Source organism: Accipiter gentilis, chromosome 6 (genome assembly GCF_929443795.1).
Source record: "Accipiter gentilis chromosome 6, bAccGen1.1, whole genome shotgun sequence".
In the NCBI taxonomy this organism is placed as follows: Eukaryota; Metazoa; Chordata; class Aves; order Accipitriformes; family Accipitridae; genus Astur; species Astur gentilis.
Window position 1 is genome coordinate 27199455 of NC_064885.1, and position 17371 is coordinate 27216825.

The window sequence follows — 17371 nt, forward strand, 5'->3', positions numbered from 1 at the left end:
CATATGGGAAAAGAGAATATTACTCAGAATACAACAGAAACAGACAAGAAATAGTCATGTTCTCACCTTTTACTGAGACTAAGCAAAGCCCTTCTCAGTGCTAAAATGGGTTCTTTTGCTCTGTAAGAGTTTTGGGTCATTTCAATACGAGCACACCAATTCAAGGAATCTCTACTGTGGTCACCATTTGGTTGCTGAAACATTGGTCCAATACTATGTTCCAACTCACACAGCATATGTAACCTATGTTAGCAAAATAAAGGCAAAAAGTTGTTGAAAATTGGTTGCTGTTTCATATATATGCAAGCTTTACAAAGCTTCTCCCATTTGCTTTCTAAAAGCTGGCCACGTAAGTAATTTCAAGTAGTAGGACTTCTTTTAAAAGCAAAAATGCAGCAAAACCAAACACACAAAATCAAGGATTTGTAAAGTGATTAGTTATTTTCTCACTATTCCTTTGCCAAGCTGCTGAACACAGAGACAACGAAGATCACTTGGAAAGGAAGTCAGTCTTTAGAAAGAGTATTTCTATCCATTACTTTTAGCAATAATTCTTCAAAAAGTCTATTATTTTCAACATATATCATTTAAGGCAACATACTATGTTACTTAAACACCTCCTTTACAATAAAGTTATTCCATTTATTTAAAAATACTATTATTATTAGCTGTCACTGTAAAGCTGCAAAGCTGAGAGCTTGTGAACGCCTAAGTTCTCATTGGCATATACCTGACAGAAAAACAGTGGCTGAAGGCTCCCGAATAGCCCAGATCAACAGCTCATTTGAACTATTTTGAAACACTTCTTTCTCAATACTCAAACTCCATTTCCTAAATAAAATAAGACTGCAAAAATTACCAACACAGATTAGAATTAAGAATTAATTAAGAAATATATACTTCAACTGGCTAGTTTCATGCAATATCTTGCCATAAGGATGCGCTTACAGTGCACAGGAAGTATTAAGCTTTTTTCATTAAAAAAAGGCTACTAACTTTCTAGTCTACTACAGCCAACTTCAAAATTTATTAAAAAAGAAAAAGTAAAACTACTGAAAGGGATGGGGTTTCAATTCTTATTGCTGTTTGTTGACAAAAGAAGAGAGCGCTTTTAGGCCACCATACAGATTAAAAGCAATGCTCTTAAGTTAATGGAGTTACTGGCCTATATGTACTACTTCAAGCATGGAATTAAATTTTTTATTTTTATTACCTGATGCTACATAAACTTGCTTGCGGATTTTAAAAGACTATACCCAACAGTTTTATTGTGAATATTTTTCACGGGGGATAAATATAAATTCCCAATTAATCAAAGGTTTCCAGTTGGGTGAGTATATTAAAAAAAAAAAAGAAAAAAAAAAAAGAGGTAAGAGGTGACAGAAAATGCACATCAGTACCATTTATTGTGGAAATACTGCTGCATACTTGATTATGTGATTTCTGGATTTGAAAATAGTCACATGAAAATCAGAAACCTGATAATGTGTTCGTATCCTCTCTGATAGGATCCTCTTTCAAAGCTTGCTGCTGAAAGAGGTACAATCTGCTCTGCTCGAACAACCTTGAGTGTGTCATAAAAAGCTGCTTCATTTTTCTTCTTGGCTGATAATAATAAATGTCCTAGTCTGACGCTCCAAGTAGTGGACTTCACATCTTTGGGGAGAAAAAAAAAGCCTCTCAAACTCCGTTTCTTTAAGCGGCTTGATCTGAACATGCTAGTTTGTCTTAACATACTACAGAAAAAATAAGTTATTCTCAGAACTAATTAACTGAATTCTAGAAATAATGGTAATTCCACCCCACAATCCACGCCCCCAAACAAACCTAGAAGAAATTTGGCCCTAAACTTGCTTGAAATTTCTACTCAAAGACTACACAGTTTACAATCAAATACATTTACAAAATGTAGAAGACTGTCAGAACCAACCCTCCACCCAGTAAAACCCAAGACAAAAAAAATTACAACAGTTGCCCCTTTATTCAAGATGATTAAACTAAAACATACACTTGTTCAGAAATGCAAGGAAGTATTCATCTTTTGATATCATAACTTACCTGAAGCCAAATAATTTTCCAGTAAATCCCACTGTGACAGTTTCCAGGCTGCTTCTACTCTGTAAGTATTCAATTCAGAAATCCATTCAGACCTATTAAAAGAAAAACAAAGGCAATAAGTTTGTGCTGAACTAAATTTTTTTTTCCCTTTCCCCCGTCAGTATGCTAGTCCTACATTATATTAGCAAATATTCTTTACACAAAACTTCTCTTACTTGAAAAGAAGCAAGGTAAGCTTGCTTCTAATAAAATTCAGTAAAACCAAAGGATATGCATTGATAACAAATAATAACTGTACAACATGATCCCATAAATTCAGTTTCCAAGTAGTGTATTTAACTTCCATGGCACGTTTTTAAAATTACCATCTTCCAATTCATTTATCCTGTTAGGCTACTGAACAGCTATAGAACCAGTAACATACAAGACAATGAATGAAAGATTCTATTTAACAAACTAAAGCACATACCAACACTGCACACAGTGCAGACAAAAAGTACCAACATTTCCAGCAGTCTTGAAATAAATGATTTACAGACAAAGCACTTAAAGTTTTCTAGCTTCACACTACTAACTGGATATGCTTGATAAGCCTTAAATGCTTGATAACATGCAAAAATGGCTACTGAGACACAGGTGTAACACAAGAGCTTCATATTACTCAAAGAAACATTGTATTAGATGCTTACAGTACCTGTTTGCAAGCACTCCATTGACCTGAGTAATTACAGTAGATAACTGACCAAGGCCTAACATGGACTTCACTACACCATGATAATGAATAATCTAGAAGGGGGGGGGGAGGAAACAAAAAAACAAAACATGAAAAAACCAACACATACATTAACGAAATTCATGGCAGTCTGAAGGAGGAAATATGTCAATTTGGATGTTTTTTTATAATATGAAAAGGCATAACCAATTGCACCTTATGCTAAATGAACATTCAAAATTAAAAAAAGTCTAGGATTACCAAAGAACTTAAATCACCATTGGCAATTTTTGAAATGCACCTCACCACAAATATAGTTTGATGTTGATTTATTAATACCCATATTAGAGCTGTGAATAAAAATTTGATTTAAAGAAATTAAAAACAACAAGAAGAAATAAGTCACAGGATGAAAAAAAAACCCAAACCCAAAGCAATTTCACTCTTCATAAAATGTTTTCCATATTCTGGGAATGCAGTAGGGCCATCAAAACACTCTATTTACTATACTTGTTATCAGTTGTGCTAGATAACCACTGCTTCATAGGGAAGTGCAAGAAAGCATACGGATACCCTATTGTAGGAAACTTTTTACCAATTTCCATTAGATTATTTCAAATATGGAAAGGGTAATACATGTCTTCAACCTTCTTTTTGCATTTATCATCACATCTCTGTATATTTACTTTGGCATATGAAAAGCATGATGGTTTTCCAGTACAGCTCACCTTATACTTATATATTCCAAATAAAGGAAAGGGGAATGGAAGACAAATAATTACAAGCTTTCTTTAATCAATTTCCAATAGCTCTTATATTATGAACATTTTCCCTGGAAGTCAATAATCAAAAATAGTAAGTCAAAATTACTTTGAATAAAATCAGTGGTAACTTGCTTTAATAGTTCTCTTGGCATGTACCAGTACTGACTGATATTTAAGCAACCCAATTCCAGGCCTTGCCAAGCAAAGACTGAACTTTAATTGGTAAACTATCCTAGCAAAAACCTGGGCATAAGCATCCAAATATTAACCCAAGCCTGCAAATTACAGTATAAACCCAGTAAGAGATGTGTTTCAGTTCATAAGACACTTCCAATAGCAGAACTTATTCAGCAACTGCTGCAGTAAAGTCTTATGTGCCCATGTTACTTAAATACTCTGCAGAGGTATTTTTGGCTTAGTCTTGAGTTAGTTAAGGAGATTAAAAAAACACTATTATATATATCTTAAAAAATAAATAAAGAATTTGTCTTGTATTTACCTGATCAGGTTCCAGTTGGATAGCCCTATCATAACAGGCTGTTGCATCTCTTAACAAACCAATACTTTCATGTTCAAGGATTTGTTCCTTGAGAGATGGTTCTGCTTTCCGAATTGCACTCACCCCAGCTACTCCATCTGGTTCATGCATAGCAGCATACAATTTCTTTATTCAAACAGAATTGGAAATGGACATTAAAAACTACTCTTAAGACAAAACGACGATATTTTTATATATAACTTGCTCAGAATCACGCATCTTCTTGAAAATGGAGAACAAACTACTCTGTATGACTTCTTGGCATTAAGCTTTCATGGAAAATGTCAGTTTTGCTGGACTACTTCCGAAGTTCAGCCCTACTACAGCATACAGTAATACTCATGATCTTGTACTACAGAAAGAATACCACATCAAGTTACCTGAAACAAGGTGTACAAAGGACAAAATACCGTATTATTACGTGATGAAGTTGTATAACATGAAGCTGCAGATTACTTAAGATGGAAAAGCAACATACTAAGTTTTTCAAATTTGAAATGTCACTGAGGAATATAAACCATAAAGAACCACAAACAGCTAAACCCACAGGTTAAAATACTTCTTGAAAAGAATTTAAATAATTTTCAACACCCTTAGCATTAGCTCTTTCTCTACTTTAGAAAAAGCCACTTAGCTTTCCCTCAAACGTGTTTAGGTTTTTCTTTTTTGTTGTTACTATAGTTAGCTGTATTTTCTCTGACAAAAGGCACAGAGCTAACTAAAAGCAATAAATGCTATACTTTCAACAAAAACACATCTAATGATTTTCAGGATCTTACAATCTTTTATTATAAACTACAAAGTTACTCCTTCCTTTTCAGATAAGAAGCATGCCACACAAGGGGAAGTACTAAATATTGCTGAAAGACAATGACTAAACACTTGTATCCAACTGCAAGAGCCTGACTACATGTTTTCTTCTTCCCATCTCAAAGAAGAATTTGACAAAGCTTTATTCATCAATGTCTACTTTCGTTTTAAAATAAAACAAGCAAAAACCAAAAAGAACTTCAGAACCTGAAGAAATCCAAGATGCTCCTGAATATTTTGTTTCTTCTCTGTGATGAATGATTCAAAGTGCATCACAGCCCTTGTGTAAGCCTTAGAGCGAAAGGAAGCCACAGCTAGTGTATCCTGAGGTATGAGGTCTAGAAAACGTGTCACATTTTGATATTCTCCATAGTCCTCACTTGATGCTATAGAAAAAAGACATTTTAAAAAGTCTGTCCATTGAGGTTTCCTTTATAAGAATTACCTTATGCATCAAAATTCAATTAATTCATTTCACAATTTAGTGAGATCTGATTAATTTAAGAACACATTTTTCTCTTCTGTCAACAATAATTTATTTAAAACAATCCTGGTGAACTTCCTACATCTTGCAAGACAGCACACAATATGTTAAACTGAACCTTTAGAAAACTACTGAGAAAGTAACATTTTATTTTTTTATTTTGAATCTGTATTTCTTGCAACAGACATTCAAACCAATGGATTTGCGGTGGGAGGCGGTAGAAGTCACAGCATAATAGTAAAAGATCATAGACTAACATATAGTAATATTGCATTAAGGTGTCATATTGTGAAGCGGCAAATTTAAATACTTATCTGAAGAATGTAAATGCTACTTTAAATAAATTAAGCATCACTCACTTTTTAGATCACCTCTGTCTTTGCTAGACTTGCCAGTATTTTTCTCAGCAATAAGTATTTGAAACTTATGTCTAGCCCACTGAGTTAGATGATCAAGCATGGAGAACACTGTCTGTGTGCTCAGCTGACTTAGATCAGATGCACTGTCTTCAAGTCTCCTGGTAGCCTGGTCATCATGTTTCAGAACAGCCATAATTTCCACATAAACCTACACAAACATTAATATGATAAAAGACAGAAGCACCATACAGGCATCAAAATAGTAGGAAACAGCAATTAACACAATAATCAAACTAAAATACTAGATATTTTAGCTGTATATTTTATTAATTTTGGGCTTATTTGCAAGCTCTGTTTGTCCCACAATCTTAAGAGGAAGAAAAGGCAAACCAAGTAGCAGTTGTCAGGAGATTCCATAGAGGGAGAAAGCCTTTGAAAAGCAAACCCTTGGATTCAGAGTAACCATCACAATTACTGGAATTCTAGGTTTCAAGACACAATCAATGCTACTGCACTTCTGCTGCAAATACTGTACTTCAAGTTAGCTACTGGCTACCAGATCACAGATCTACTTTTTTGCTTAAGTAAATACCATGCTGAAAGACTTGCTTCCTGTTTGTTTAAGTCAGTGGAATACAAGTTAACATACATAACAGATGCTTACTGTGGACAAACTTGTTCACATAAGAAAAATAATCACACACCTCTACACACCCACAATGTTTAAAGACAGATATCTTATCTATGAATTTTCAAATTAAAAGAATGTAAGTTATATTTTTCGGTCTCTTCAACTTTTGCTAAAGCAAACTGAAGGAAAGCAGACTGGATGATTCTTTTCTCTCCTATCCCTCCTTTGCTACAAGGAATCTATGAATCCTGTTCTGCATGAATCTGGTAGCTAAGTAGTTTTTTCACTTAAATTGTAAGTGTATGCAAGGGAGACAGAAAATTAGGGGTCTGAATTCTTGGAAGTACACAAGTTAAATTTATTCCTTGTTTGCATTGCACTCTTTTCCTCTTTGTACCCACTCCAGCTCTTGATGTTTACTGCAGTCATAGTTAACCACATAATATCTCATCCTAGGCCCTACTGAAGAAATAGATGGAAATCCACAGAACAGCAGTTCAACACAAACTTGTATGAGTATATTCAAAATCCTGGCAGCAAATTTGTATTATTAATACAGGAAAAGGAGTATAACACCTATAAAATTTGTTCATGTAGGTCTACAGTAATTCTGCAGAGCTGAAGAGCTCTTAGGAAGAACAGCTCCTGAACATTCCTATGAAGAACACTACAATCTTATACATCTCACCTCTTGTTGATCTTCTTGACTGCATCCCAACAAAACATAGACAAGGATGTGCGGAAGCAGATAAATTGTAACTTTGTAGTCATTCTTCATCATAATACTGCAGCAATTGAAAACTTTTCTGGCAAGATCATGTCGCACCTATAGAAAAATAATATTTCCAGGAAAAGCATCACTACAAAAGTGCAAATGCCTGAACAATTAATTGGTTTCTTTTTGTTGACAAATACAAATTCTATTCCATCAAACAATTTTAAGATACTTACCTCCTACAGAAGGTTCATCAGACTTAAAACTGCAACAGGGATGCCAGATGGCAGTTGCTATTACGTGCATCAATTGCTGATGCCACAAAAAGACAGGCAAGCATTGCTTACATGATCCACTTGCCCATGGTTTCTACACCATTATGAACTTGCACTGGCCATAGAAGAAACCTTAAGGCCAAAAGTCTACTACTGCACTCAGCCTCTCTTCTGCCCTTATAAGCCTGCAAAAAGTAGGAACTTAGGAAGACATTCAATTCTTCTCTGAAATAGAAAGAGGACGATGTAGCTAGCGAGCTATTGCAATTAAATTCACTTCTTAAAGTGGCTGACTTAGAAGTGAAATTTTCAGTGGGTCACTTACATGTTTGAAAGACAAAAGGAAAGGAAGAAAGGGACAAGTACTTTTTATGTGGTGGGACTGTGGAGCTATGGGGGAACAAAAGAAATCCTTTGGAAACTGAGAAGGTAAATTTGAGGTTTTCTAGAAGCATTTCAGTTACTTTACACAAGCATCTGTCAGTGCCTTCAGCTATACAAGAGTCTCTGAACAAGGGCAAACTTCCTAGACTTCTGGCTTTGACACTACCCATGAAGCCTAGCCAAGAAGCAACAATGCCGGGGAAGGGAAGGTGCATGGTTATCTTGATGATGCAAAAAGTAGGTACATGCTTTAACAGGCGTATAGCAAATAGGCATATTCCCCCATCCATCCCTGACTTTCAGAAACTGTGTTGCATATACCAATATAGAGAGCAGCTTTATTCTCTTACCTTTGTTATAAGATAACCTGCCCAAGTCGCTGACCATTCTGCAAAATTATCACCTAATTTGCTTAAGTAAATTGGCTTCTTCATCTTAGACCAATTTACAGTCTTTTGATAACTCTTGTACCTGCAATTTTAGAATATCCATTTAATAAAACTAACTTTTTTATTTAATATAATAAAAACCAATAGCAGATCGTTAATTATGAAGTTCCCTGACTGGAATCATATTAGGTTTCATCTTCTGAATCTTTTAAAAAAGAATTAAGAAAATACTTTCAGGAGTCAACATTTTTTATTCTAGAGCTTCTTAAATGAAACATGACATACAAACAACCAAACATGTTACCAGAATTTTTAAGTATATTTCAAAGTGCTGTTCAAATCAGTTTTAAGAAATGCAGTTCAATAAATATTTGAGTACTATGTTTTTGACAGGAGAAACCCAGAACATACATGAAAGCCAAGAAATGTCAAAAAGTTTGTTTTCTAAAAAGGTAAAACTTATCAGAGATGAGCATGACTGTCTTCATGAGGAAATAGAAACATTGTTGATTATTTCAAATTAAGGTGCATACATCGTTTGAAGTTGTCTCCACATTATTTTTATGATTAACTCAACAAAATGAAAAGTCAAATTAAAACCCACTCTGCTCCTCCTATAAAGGGTAGCAGTAAAGGGATAGCAATATATTGGAGTACAAACTCAAATCCTAGTGAGAATTTTTACAGAGGAAAGAAAACAGAAACAAAAGCTTCAAAACATCGTATATGACAATGCTCTAGGGACAAACAGGTAGATCTGGGCAAAGTATGAGCTCAGAATTTTGCTTGTTTGATTTCTAGAGAATTACATTCAAGGAAGTGCTAATTCAGATTTACGTAGAAAGACCCTATGTGAATTTTGTATATACACATATCACTCTTCGCAGAAGAGTAACAATTGCAAAACCAAATGAAGTTATTGCTAGCCTGGAGGAAAAAAAAAGTTTTTAAAGCTGTTATGAAAAGAAATTGCTTAAGTTGTCATATACCTTGTATTTAAGTGAGGTTCCAAGATCTCCTGCACATGCTCAGGAAACCTCCTCCAAAGCCTGGAGCCTGGGCAGTCAGTGTTTGTCTCTCTACAGTCATAGATAGACAATAACTCCTGAAAAGGCATAGTTTATATGACCAAGTTAGCACTGAACGTATTTCATGACCACAGCAGTGTAACAAAAACTGGTGTATAGCCAGAAGTAATGAGATAGAAGTTACAGAACGCTTAATTCACAAATTATAACTGCAAAACTTTCATCCAACATTGTTAATCCCTTATTACTAGGCAGCGTTGATTTCATCTAACTATTGATTCCCCAGATTCGCCAGTTGGTGCTTGGACCACGTTATCTCTTGTATTCTTCACATCTGCCAATAAACCAGGACTAGAAGTTAGTCCGATTCCTCCTTGTGCATAAGCTAATGAAATTTTCATATTCTGCTTACTACATAGGGCCACTTATTTTCCCCAGGAGCAAAGAGTTGTCCTGAAGTTTTCACAAAGATATTAAACAACAACAAAAAGCAAAACCAAACAACCACCAAATCAGCTTGGAGTTGGCGAACCAGCACAAAAGACTAGAGTCTGAAAATAAGCATAGGCTCCCTTTCAGTTGCTTCCTAAAAGTGTAAGCAGAAACCCTCTTAGGAATACTTACTGTTTTTCATTTCTGCCTATGGAACCTGCACCATTTCTATGTCAGTCCCAGGATTACTCCTTGAATCACTATGTATGGACTGTTAGTTATCTCTGAAACATCAGATCTCTCCTAAAATATCGTGACACAAAAGCAAACAAATCTTCTTTCATTTGACAACTCCTCAGAATTCTAAGTGAGCACTGAGGACTTTAACAAAAAAAAATAATCACTACCCTGAGTAATCTTTTACCTTGTAATTTAAAGCTGTATAGGATGAAGTTTCAAATATTTAAACATGTACTTCAAAATACACATTTATATTGCATAATTCTAAGTTCAGTGTGATAGGAAATAATCTGTGAAAAAAAAAAATAGGATCTAAACGTGTATCTTACCTGAATTGCATATGCTGCAGAATCCTGAGCACGAACATTATCAGCATAAGCAAGGAATGCTCTGGTCAGTTCCATTAATAACCCATAGGCAAAATTCGGATCTTCCACACCAGCCTCAATCACAAACAGAATGCCAGTGTTATTAAAACAGAGTAATAGCTGTATCTTTCATCTCCAAATAATCACTTTGAAGCCTGACTCTAAACTGTTTTAGATGAGAAAGCAAGTATAGATTTTCAAAGGGTCTAAAGACAAGAGGTTCCCTACTCCCAAGTACTTTTAAAAAACCCTTAATGCTAAACAAAACACTGCAGCAACACTTACCACAAATGTAAAATGTTTTCCTTGAGTTTCACTTGTTGAAAAATCAAGCCTACCAGGATCTATGGCTCCCAGTTCACCTAAACATTCTCCACAAAGTAGTCGGGCTTGAGAATTTGCATCCTGGCAGCCGATTAGAAGTACAGTTACCAACTGGGAGATGACTGGCTCCACAGTTTCACTGTCTGTTACATACTTTATCAATTTTTCCTAGGAAGTTGAAAAATACAGATGAGCTATTCTACAGCCATGTTTATGGTAAATAACCTCAGAAATTTTCCATTTGTAATTCACTCTTACTTCCTACTTCATTTAGCCATGACTTCAGGTAGTCATTCAAATGCTGTCATTTAATAACTATAAACTCTAAATTGCTTGTTACCCTAGGGAGGGCTAAACAAATGAATAATGAGGGATTTGGGCCTCAATTAATAATGCTGTCACAGCCAATATTGTATTTCATTATCATACACCTTTCTACTAACTTCATTGTCTTTCCTTGTCTTACAAAGACCCTCTCTTCTTTTCTACATTATCTTTTCCACTTACCTGTCCCTTTCCTCATGTGTTCTGGTACTGCCTCCCAATTTCTTTCATGCAGCTGTTATCACACGTTCTGGTTTCACTGCCATTTCTATCCTTATTATTTCCCATTTGTTGGCCATTTCTTCACTCTTAGTCCTAAATAGCCCAGGGTTTCAAGTCCTTTAATCAATGCCCATCATTTTAATTGGATATTCTTTCTTTTTCATTTTTGGGCCAGCTTTTATTCCCCAGTTCCACATTTAGTCCAAATACAGAAAAAAAATTTCTCTTAATGTGAAGATGTTTGCCATTGTTATGTTTAATGAAAACTGAAACCACAGCCAACATAACAGAGCAAATAGTTGCACAAGCTGTGGAATTAATTAAGTTTGATTTACCTCAATTATTTTGCTAGACTTCTACCTAAGCAAGACATGGCAACATTTTGCTGACCTGAGCTGCAAGAATTACTGATTGGCCAGGAATATACACACTGATTCTTTGTTCTTTTAGCTAGGATATTTTTTTTTTATCTTCTGTCTAAAGAGTGTCCCACAATCTTATAGTTACTAAGGGGACTTTTTTTTTTTTTTTTTTTTTTTAAATAGGTCACATACACTCCTCTGGGCTAATAACCACACAGATTTGTAAAGCATTCTTCAACTTGTACATGGCTATAAAATTTATTTGAATATGATCAATGGATTCAAATTTTTGAGGGTGGAAGGCTAAGAAGGAAGAGAGAAAAAAAATTAAAGGTGTGAGGTGGTCACACACATTTTAATTCTTTCAGATATTACACTCACACACAAAAAATGCTGGCTTTAATGTATTAGTCTCCTGGTGCAAAAAGCTGTACATGTTCTAACAGGGAACAAGCCCACACAACTGATTGCTGAAATAGACTTCTTAGATACATCTTTCCTTGGAGTTGAAAAAAGATGAGAAATGTACCACTAGCCTTGCTGAATCAGCACCACACAGATTTGGAGGATTCAAAAGTCCTCTTACAAGGAGACATGATGAAAAAGAATCCCTTCTCCCCATTATATTAAGAAACAGCCAGCTTAATAAATTGAGGAGAATAACACAGTTCATGTGAACACCCACCAACAGTAACAAGTTTTAGATCATTGGTGCAGAAGCTACTTTGATTTATTTTTAATTTTAATAAAGGAGATTTTTTATACCTGATTTCTATATAATGTTTCTTTCAGGCTGGTAAGTGCATGAATACGAACATCCACATTCTCATGCTGAATAGCTCTCATAGACAGCTGCAGTGTTGTCTGCAAGTCAGTGCTTTTGGAGGATTCCTGAACAAGACATGCCATAAGAAGTTGAAGTTAAGTATAACAGGAACACAGTTAAGCAGCATCTCAAATAACACAAGTGAGAATACATACAGCCAACCACCTTTCTGCCTACACTCTCATCTATATGCATATACCACTGCCTTCCTGTCTTTTTTTCAAAATGTTTTCCTCAGAAAGGTGCTATATTTACACTTTTGTGTATATATAATGATGATGTAAATAAAAATGCTTAAATCAAAAGCAAATCCTTTGCTTTGAATACCTCATCATCTAAAATCAAATTAATTTTTACTTTTGTTACCTCATTCCCACTAAATAATTCCTATTACCTAACCATTCTGAGGCCAAGCAAAAGAAACGGACCATAGAGTACTCCTAAAAATAGACAGACTTTGTCACCTTTAAAGAGAATATGGAAGAAGGATCAAATTAAAAGTAGCTTCTCTTGTAACACAGTCATTGCCATAGCTAATACTGCTGACTTTCAATCTTACAATCTCTTTAGTCTCATAAAGATGAAAAGTCAGTGTTCAGGAGATGCTACGGAAACAAGCATGTTAAATAAGCATGAGCATATTTCACTCCTAAAGAAGAATCAGAACCTGCTTCAAAGTATTCCTGCGATACACAAATTCTGTTTTATTGTGGAGGCAGATAAATACTATTTCTGCTTAACAATAAACTTTACATGTTTTCCTCACTTGTCATGAATTCATTTGATACATTAAAAATAAACAAATAAGTAAAAGAAGCTGTACCTTTCTGTATTCCTGAAGGACGACCTGAATTTCTTTTAGCTCTGGAAGGTCAGGCAGAAAATATATTTCATGTAAGAAGTCTCGTACTGCATCCCTAATAGTTACAAAAAAAATATTGCAAAGAACATAGAAAACATTAGTTGAATCAGAAAAATCTTAAGAACCCATCAAAAGAAAGCAATGAAATGTAATGACTAGAAGAACAGCTTGAAAAGCAGAAAAAAATAAATTTGATTAATTTTTTATCTAATTAAGTATACGTCTTAAACAACTTGTTTCTCTCTTTACTCAACTAAGCCACAGGTATTTCTCCTCTATATTTCAAATTACTTTCTCTTTTAAAGACAGTTCTTTCCAAAGTTTTCAAAATTGCCATTCATCTCTACCAGGATCAGCTCTCCTTATTTTGGACACTGGCCAAAGGGTGAGAATAATCCCATTTGATGTGAATCCAGTTCCAGTTTTCCTCATAAGAAAAGAAAACACACAACCAAAAAAAAAGAATTCTGTGTTCCTAACATGAAAGAATTTCTTTCAATTTTGCTATTACGGCCTTCTACAAGAGCCTTATTGTTCTTATTGTCAGTTTTTATTTTGAATAGTGTTGGTATGATATAGTGCAAGAAAAATTAAAACCCAACAAAAGTAATTAAGATAATAACTACCACTATTCCTAAAACCCCATAATTTTAAGCTACGAAACATAAAACGAAAAGTAATTAAGACTCAACATTGTCTTCAAAAAGGTAAAGTTACAAAAATTTAAGCCTTTTGTATTAGACTTCGATTTTATTTTCAGTTGGTGTAACCACCAACTGAAGGATGTATGAAATCTTACCCAACATTAAATTCTGTGCACTTCATAATTATAACTCTAATTACTGAAGGAAACAAATAAAAACCTAATTTCCTCCCTACTTCCAACTCCGTATACTTGTCTCTAGAGTAGAGCAAATGTTAGCAATCACTGTTATTCTGTCTGTGTGCCATGTAGAGGGAAGTTGTTTTCCATACCAGCAGAAAAAAAAAACCAGAATCAGAAAACCTGGCAGGGTTAAGTGTCTGAATGGGTTGTAACTTGGCCACAGTGCCATATATCTTTATAACGACAATATAAAAACACCTTTTCAGATGAGGCTATCACTTGTCAAATTTCAAAATCTCATTGCCATTTAGAGAAGTGACAGTTTTATAGAACAACATACTGTTTTGCAGAGAACCAAGTTTTCTCATCTCAGTGCTGGACAACTTTAATTTAGGGTTATCCTCATTCCTGTAATATAACTGAAAATATTTTGTACGGTACCTGTTCTCAACTATGAGAAAGTAAAATACTGCTGTAGTTTCCTTTGGTTGGATATGTATAAGGGGCAATAATGCTACTATCACGTGACTAAGCAAGGAGCCAAGGTATGAATGGTCCAGACTTCGAACAAAACAATCCCAGGCTCTAAACAAAGAGACAACAAAACAATAGTAATCAATGATTCTTCCCTGCATAAAGACATTTTAGGTGAGTCGTGAGAATCATTTGAAGTTACTTCAGCTCTGCTTTAGATTATTGTCTAGAACAGAACAAAACAGTGTATTCAAGGACAGAAATAACAGGTATGTCACTGTTTGGGTACACTATCAGCTCACCTGCAACACAGTTCTGGAAAATCATCCTTGTATCTTAGCGCTGTTCTCAGTGTAGTCATCATCTTCACTCTTACTGAACTGATATGTTTGGGACCCATGAGCTTCATTAAAGACATAAGACTATTTAAAGCCTAGACATAGAGAAAAGTCATTTTAGTGTATTAGGTACTCAGTAAAACATACACAAGCCATATTTTCTAATAAAAACAGGCTATCCTGGCTTAAGTAATCATACCCTATAAGATATAAAATTCAGTCTGATGTTTCAATACAGAATTTGGGGGTTAGAGGAAAAGAGAATGAAAGGGAATCTGTAATGACAGTATTGTAACAAGTCATTATCTAGGCTGTTGACAGATGGGTGAGGGAAGAACTGCGGACACAAAATGAGTTCATGATTATAGAATTCTGTTTTAAAACATGATTGACATGTCCAGTTTTAGAAGCTGAAAAGAGCAGGTTTTGGTAATACAGACAAACCAAACAAACTCACAATTAAAAAAACCAAACCAATAAAACAAAACAACAAAACACCAACAACAGAATTGGTGTACAACTTCTACCAGAAGTGATTATTAAGCTTCAAAGAACAGGTAATAGCTCAGTTGTCAATGGGACTGATGAAAGACAGAAGAAAAATACTGAGATGCAGAAATTTCAGTCACAGTAACACTGTACCAAACAAGGTAGTACAGCATCTGGCATGACATATCAGTAATACAGGAAGAAACCTGAGCTTGAGGGAAGATCATGGAAAGGGAAACTCACCAAGAACGAAAAACAGAACAAGAAAAGATAGAAACAATAGCAAGTGCAGCAGAAGAAATGCTAAACAAATGAAGAAATTCAGAAAGCAGGAAGACACAGGGCTACGAAAATGAAAGCATCTCAATGTTAATATCCGAGAAGCAAAAAGCTGGAAAATACACAAGAGAAAATGCAGTCCATCAATGTGAAGGTTATATACATTCTAGCACTGAAAAATTCCTTACAGAAATCATCTGCACTACCTCTATGAGGTGGCTAAAAGGCTGTCTTGTGGTTAGAAGCACTGCCTCAGCAGAGCAAAATTTTCAGACTTTGTCCAAGTTGTGAGCTCTAATTTCTCTAAATGCTCTCTACTGTAAAGCTGAAAGGAGCTGTTCTGTGAGAAGCAAAACCAATAAAGCCCGGTTTCTCTTGGATTTGCATCTTATTTCCTTTAGCTTTGCCCTTTGGTGCCCTTATAACCCTACTCCCTGCAGCAACTCCAGTTTTCTCCCATATTGCTTCATCCTCCACTTTGTTTCTTCCACACATAGAAAACATAAACTTGGATTCCTCCTCTATAATTACTGGTTGACTGACTTGTTACATATCCTATGTCTGACTGAAGTATGTGTATTAGCTGACCATTAAAGAAACAAAACGAAAACTTTTGAGCTTACACAGAAGTCCTACCGACAGTGAGATTATCAGTTTTCAAGAATCATGTTGGAACTTCAGTACCTTTGAGATTTCAGTGACACTTGCACAATCACATGAGTCTGGAATATTAAAATAGACCTTGCTTATCTTTGTTTTAATATTGAAAATTAAGTTACGCACCATTTTTTTATCCTCAATGCCAACACTGGAACTCAGTAACTGCATATTAAAAAAAGCCAAGATACCAAGCAATTTAGGTTGCAGATAATCAGCCTGTGGAGGGGAAAAACAAAAACAAAAAAAAGGGGGGGAAAAAAAAAAGGAAAAAAAGTAAAAAATTCAAATAATCTTACTATTAACACATTTCATTTCTAAGCTTAAGAAATAAAAAAAGCAACTATGAAACACTAATTCTGAAAGATAAATGAGAAGAATCCCAAATACATACACTGATCTTTAAGAAACATCAGTGTTAATGAAAGACATCCCTATTAGGCTGTGGGTTTTTTTTGTTTTGGTAGGATTTTGGTGTTTGAGGGGTGGGGAGGTGTTTGGGGTTTTTTTTGGTGGGGGTGGTGTTTGGTTTTTTAAATGCGTACTTCATATGTATCTCCCCATTACAGGAGCACTTAATGTGAAATGTCAGCCTTTTCTCCACTTTTTGCCTCAAATAAGTGCCATTCAAAGGACGTCAAATTGTCTTCACTCCTAGACTGGAGAAAAAAATTACTGAACAAAACTGAACATTAATATTTTGATGTCCTTACCATTTGTTCAGGTGATGTTATTTCTCTAGGTCCCTGATAGGGATCATCATTAGATGCAAATGAAGCCAATATTGACAAACCATTGAAGACTTGTTGATAGTGTTCTCCTATACGCAGCAATAATTCATTATGCAGTCCCTGGTAGTCCTGTCTCAGCAAGCTGCCCAGTTCTATCTCGGTCTCATTCTATAATCAAACAGAAGCCAATTCTTCATTTCATCACAACGGAACTAGCACACTGAGAGACAGGAGGCATTGCACTCTAGTTGATTTACCACAGAAATCAAAGAAAAAGCTTCCAATCAGCTTAATCAGATAAAACGAGTTTTTAAGTTTGCAGAATATCTTGCAACAGTTCCTCAGAGCCAATAGAACAGATTATAAACAACAAGAATAAAACTTCTGCATATACAATTTACGCACCTATGCTTTGCAGTACCTTAAATAAAGCAGAAAGCTCACTATTCATCAATTGTTGCTCCTAATCT

General features: G+C 35.0%; 1 protein-coding gene across 6 annotated transcripts in view; it reads right to left on the reverse strand.

Annotated features, from left to right (window-relative positions):
• ATR (ATR serine/threonine kinase) overlaps positions 1–17371 on the reverse strand; it is a 43029-nt gene that overhangs the window by 12373 nt on the left and 13285 nt on the right. For all 6 annotated transcript variants that reach the window (XR_007506343.1, XM_049802786.1, XM_049802783.1 and 3 more), the window contains exons 16-33: positions 16884–17069; positions 16297–16389; positions 14710–14840; positions 14375–14518; positions 13069–13162; positions 12185–12310; positions 10473–10679; positions 10149–10262; positions 9109–9224; positions 8081–8201; positions 7045–7182; positions 5726–5933; positions 5090–5268; positions 4034–4198; positions 2753–2844; positions 2059–2150; positions 1479–1656; positions 67–243 (exon numbers count right to left, since the gene is read on the reverse strand). Coding sequence is in view for 5 of the 6 variants with exons in the window: in XM_049802786.1 (XP_049658743.1) it covers positions 67–243; positions 1479–1656; positions 2059–2150; positions 2753–2844; positions 4034–4198; positions 5090–5268; positions 5726–5933; positions 7045–7182; positions 8081–8201; positions 9109–9224; positions 10149–10262; positions 10473–10679; positions 12185–12310; positions 13069–13162; positions 14375–14518; positions 14710–14840; positions 16297–16389; positions 16884–17069 (2561 nt within the window). In the remaining variant the exon portion in view is untranslated. The remainder of the gene's footprint in view (positions 1–66; positions 244–1478; positions 1657–2058; positions 2151–2752; positions 2845–4033; positions 4199–5089; positions 5269–5725; positions 5934–7044; positions 7183–8080; positions 8202–9108; positions 9225–10148; positions 10263–10472; positions 10680–12184; positions 12311–13068; positions 13163–14374; positions 14519–14709; positions 14841–16296; positions 16390–16883; positions 17070–17371) is intronic.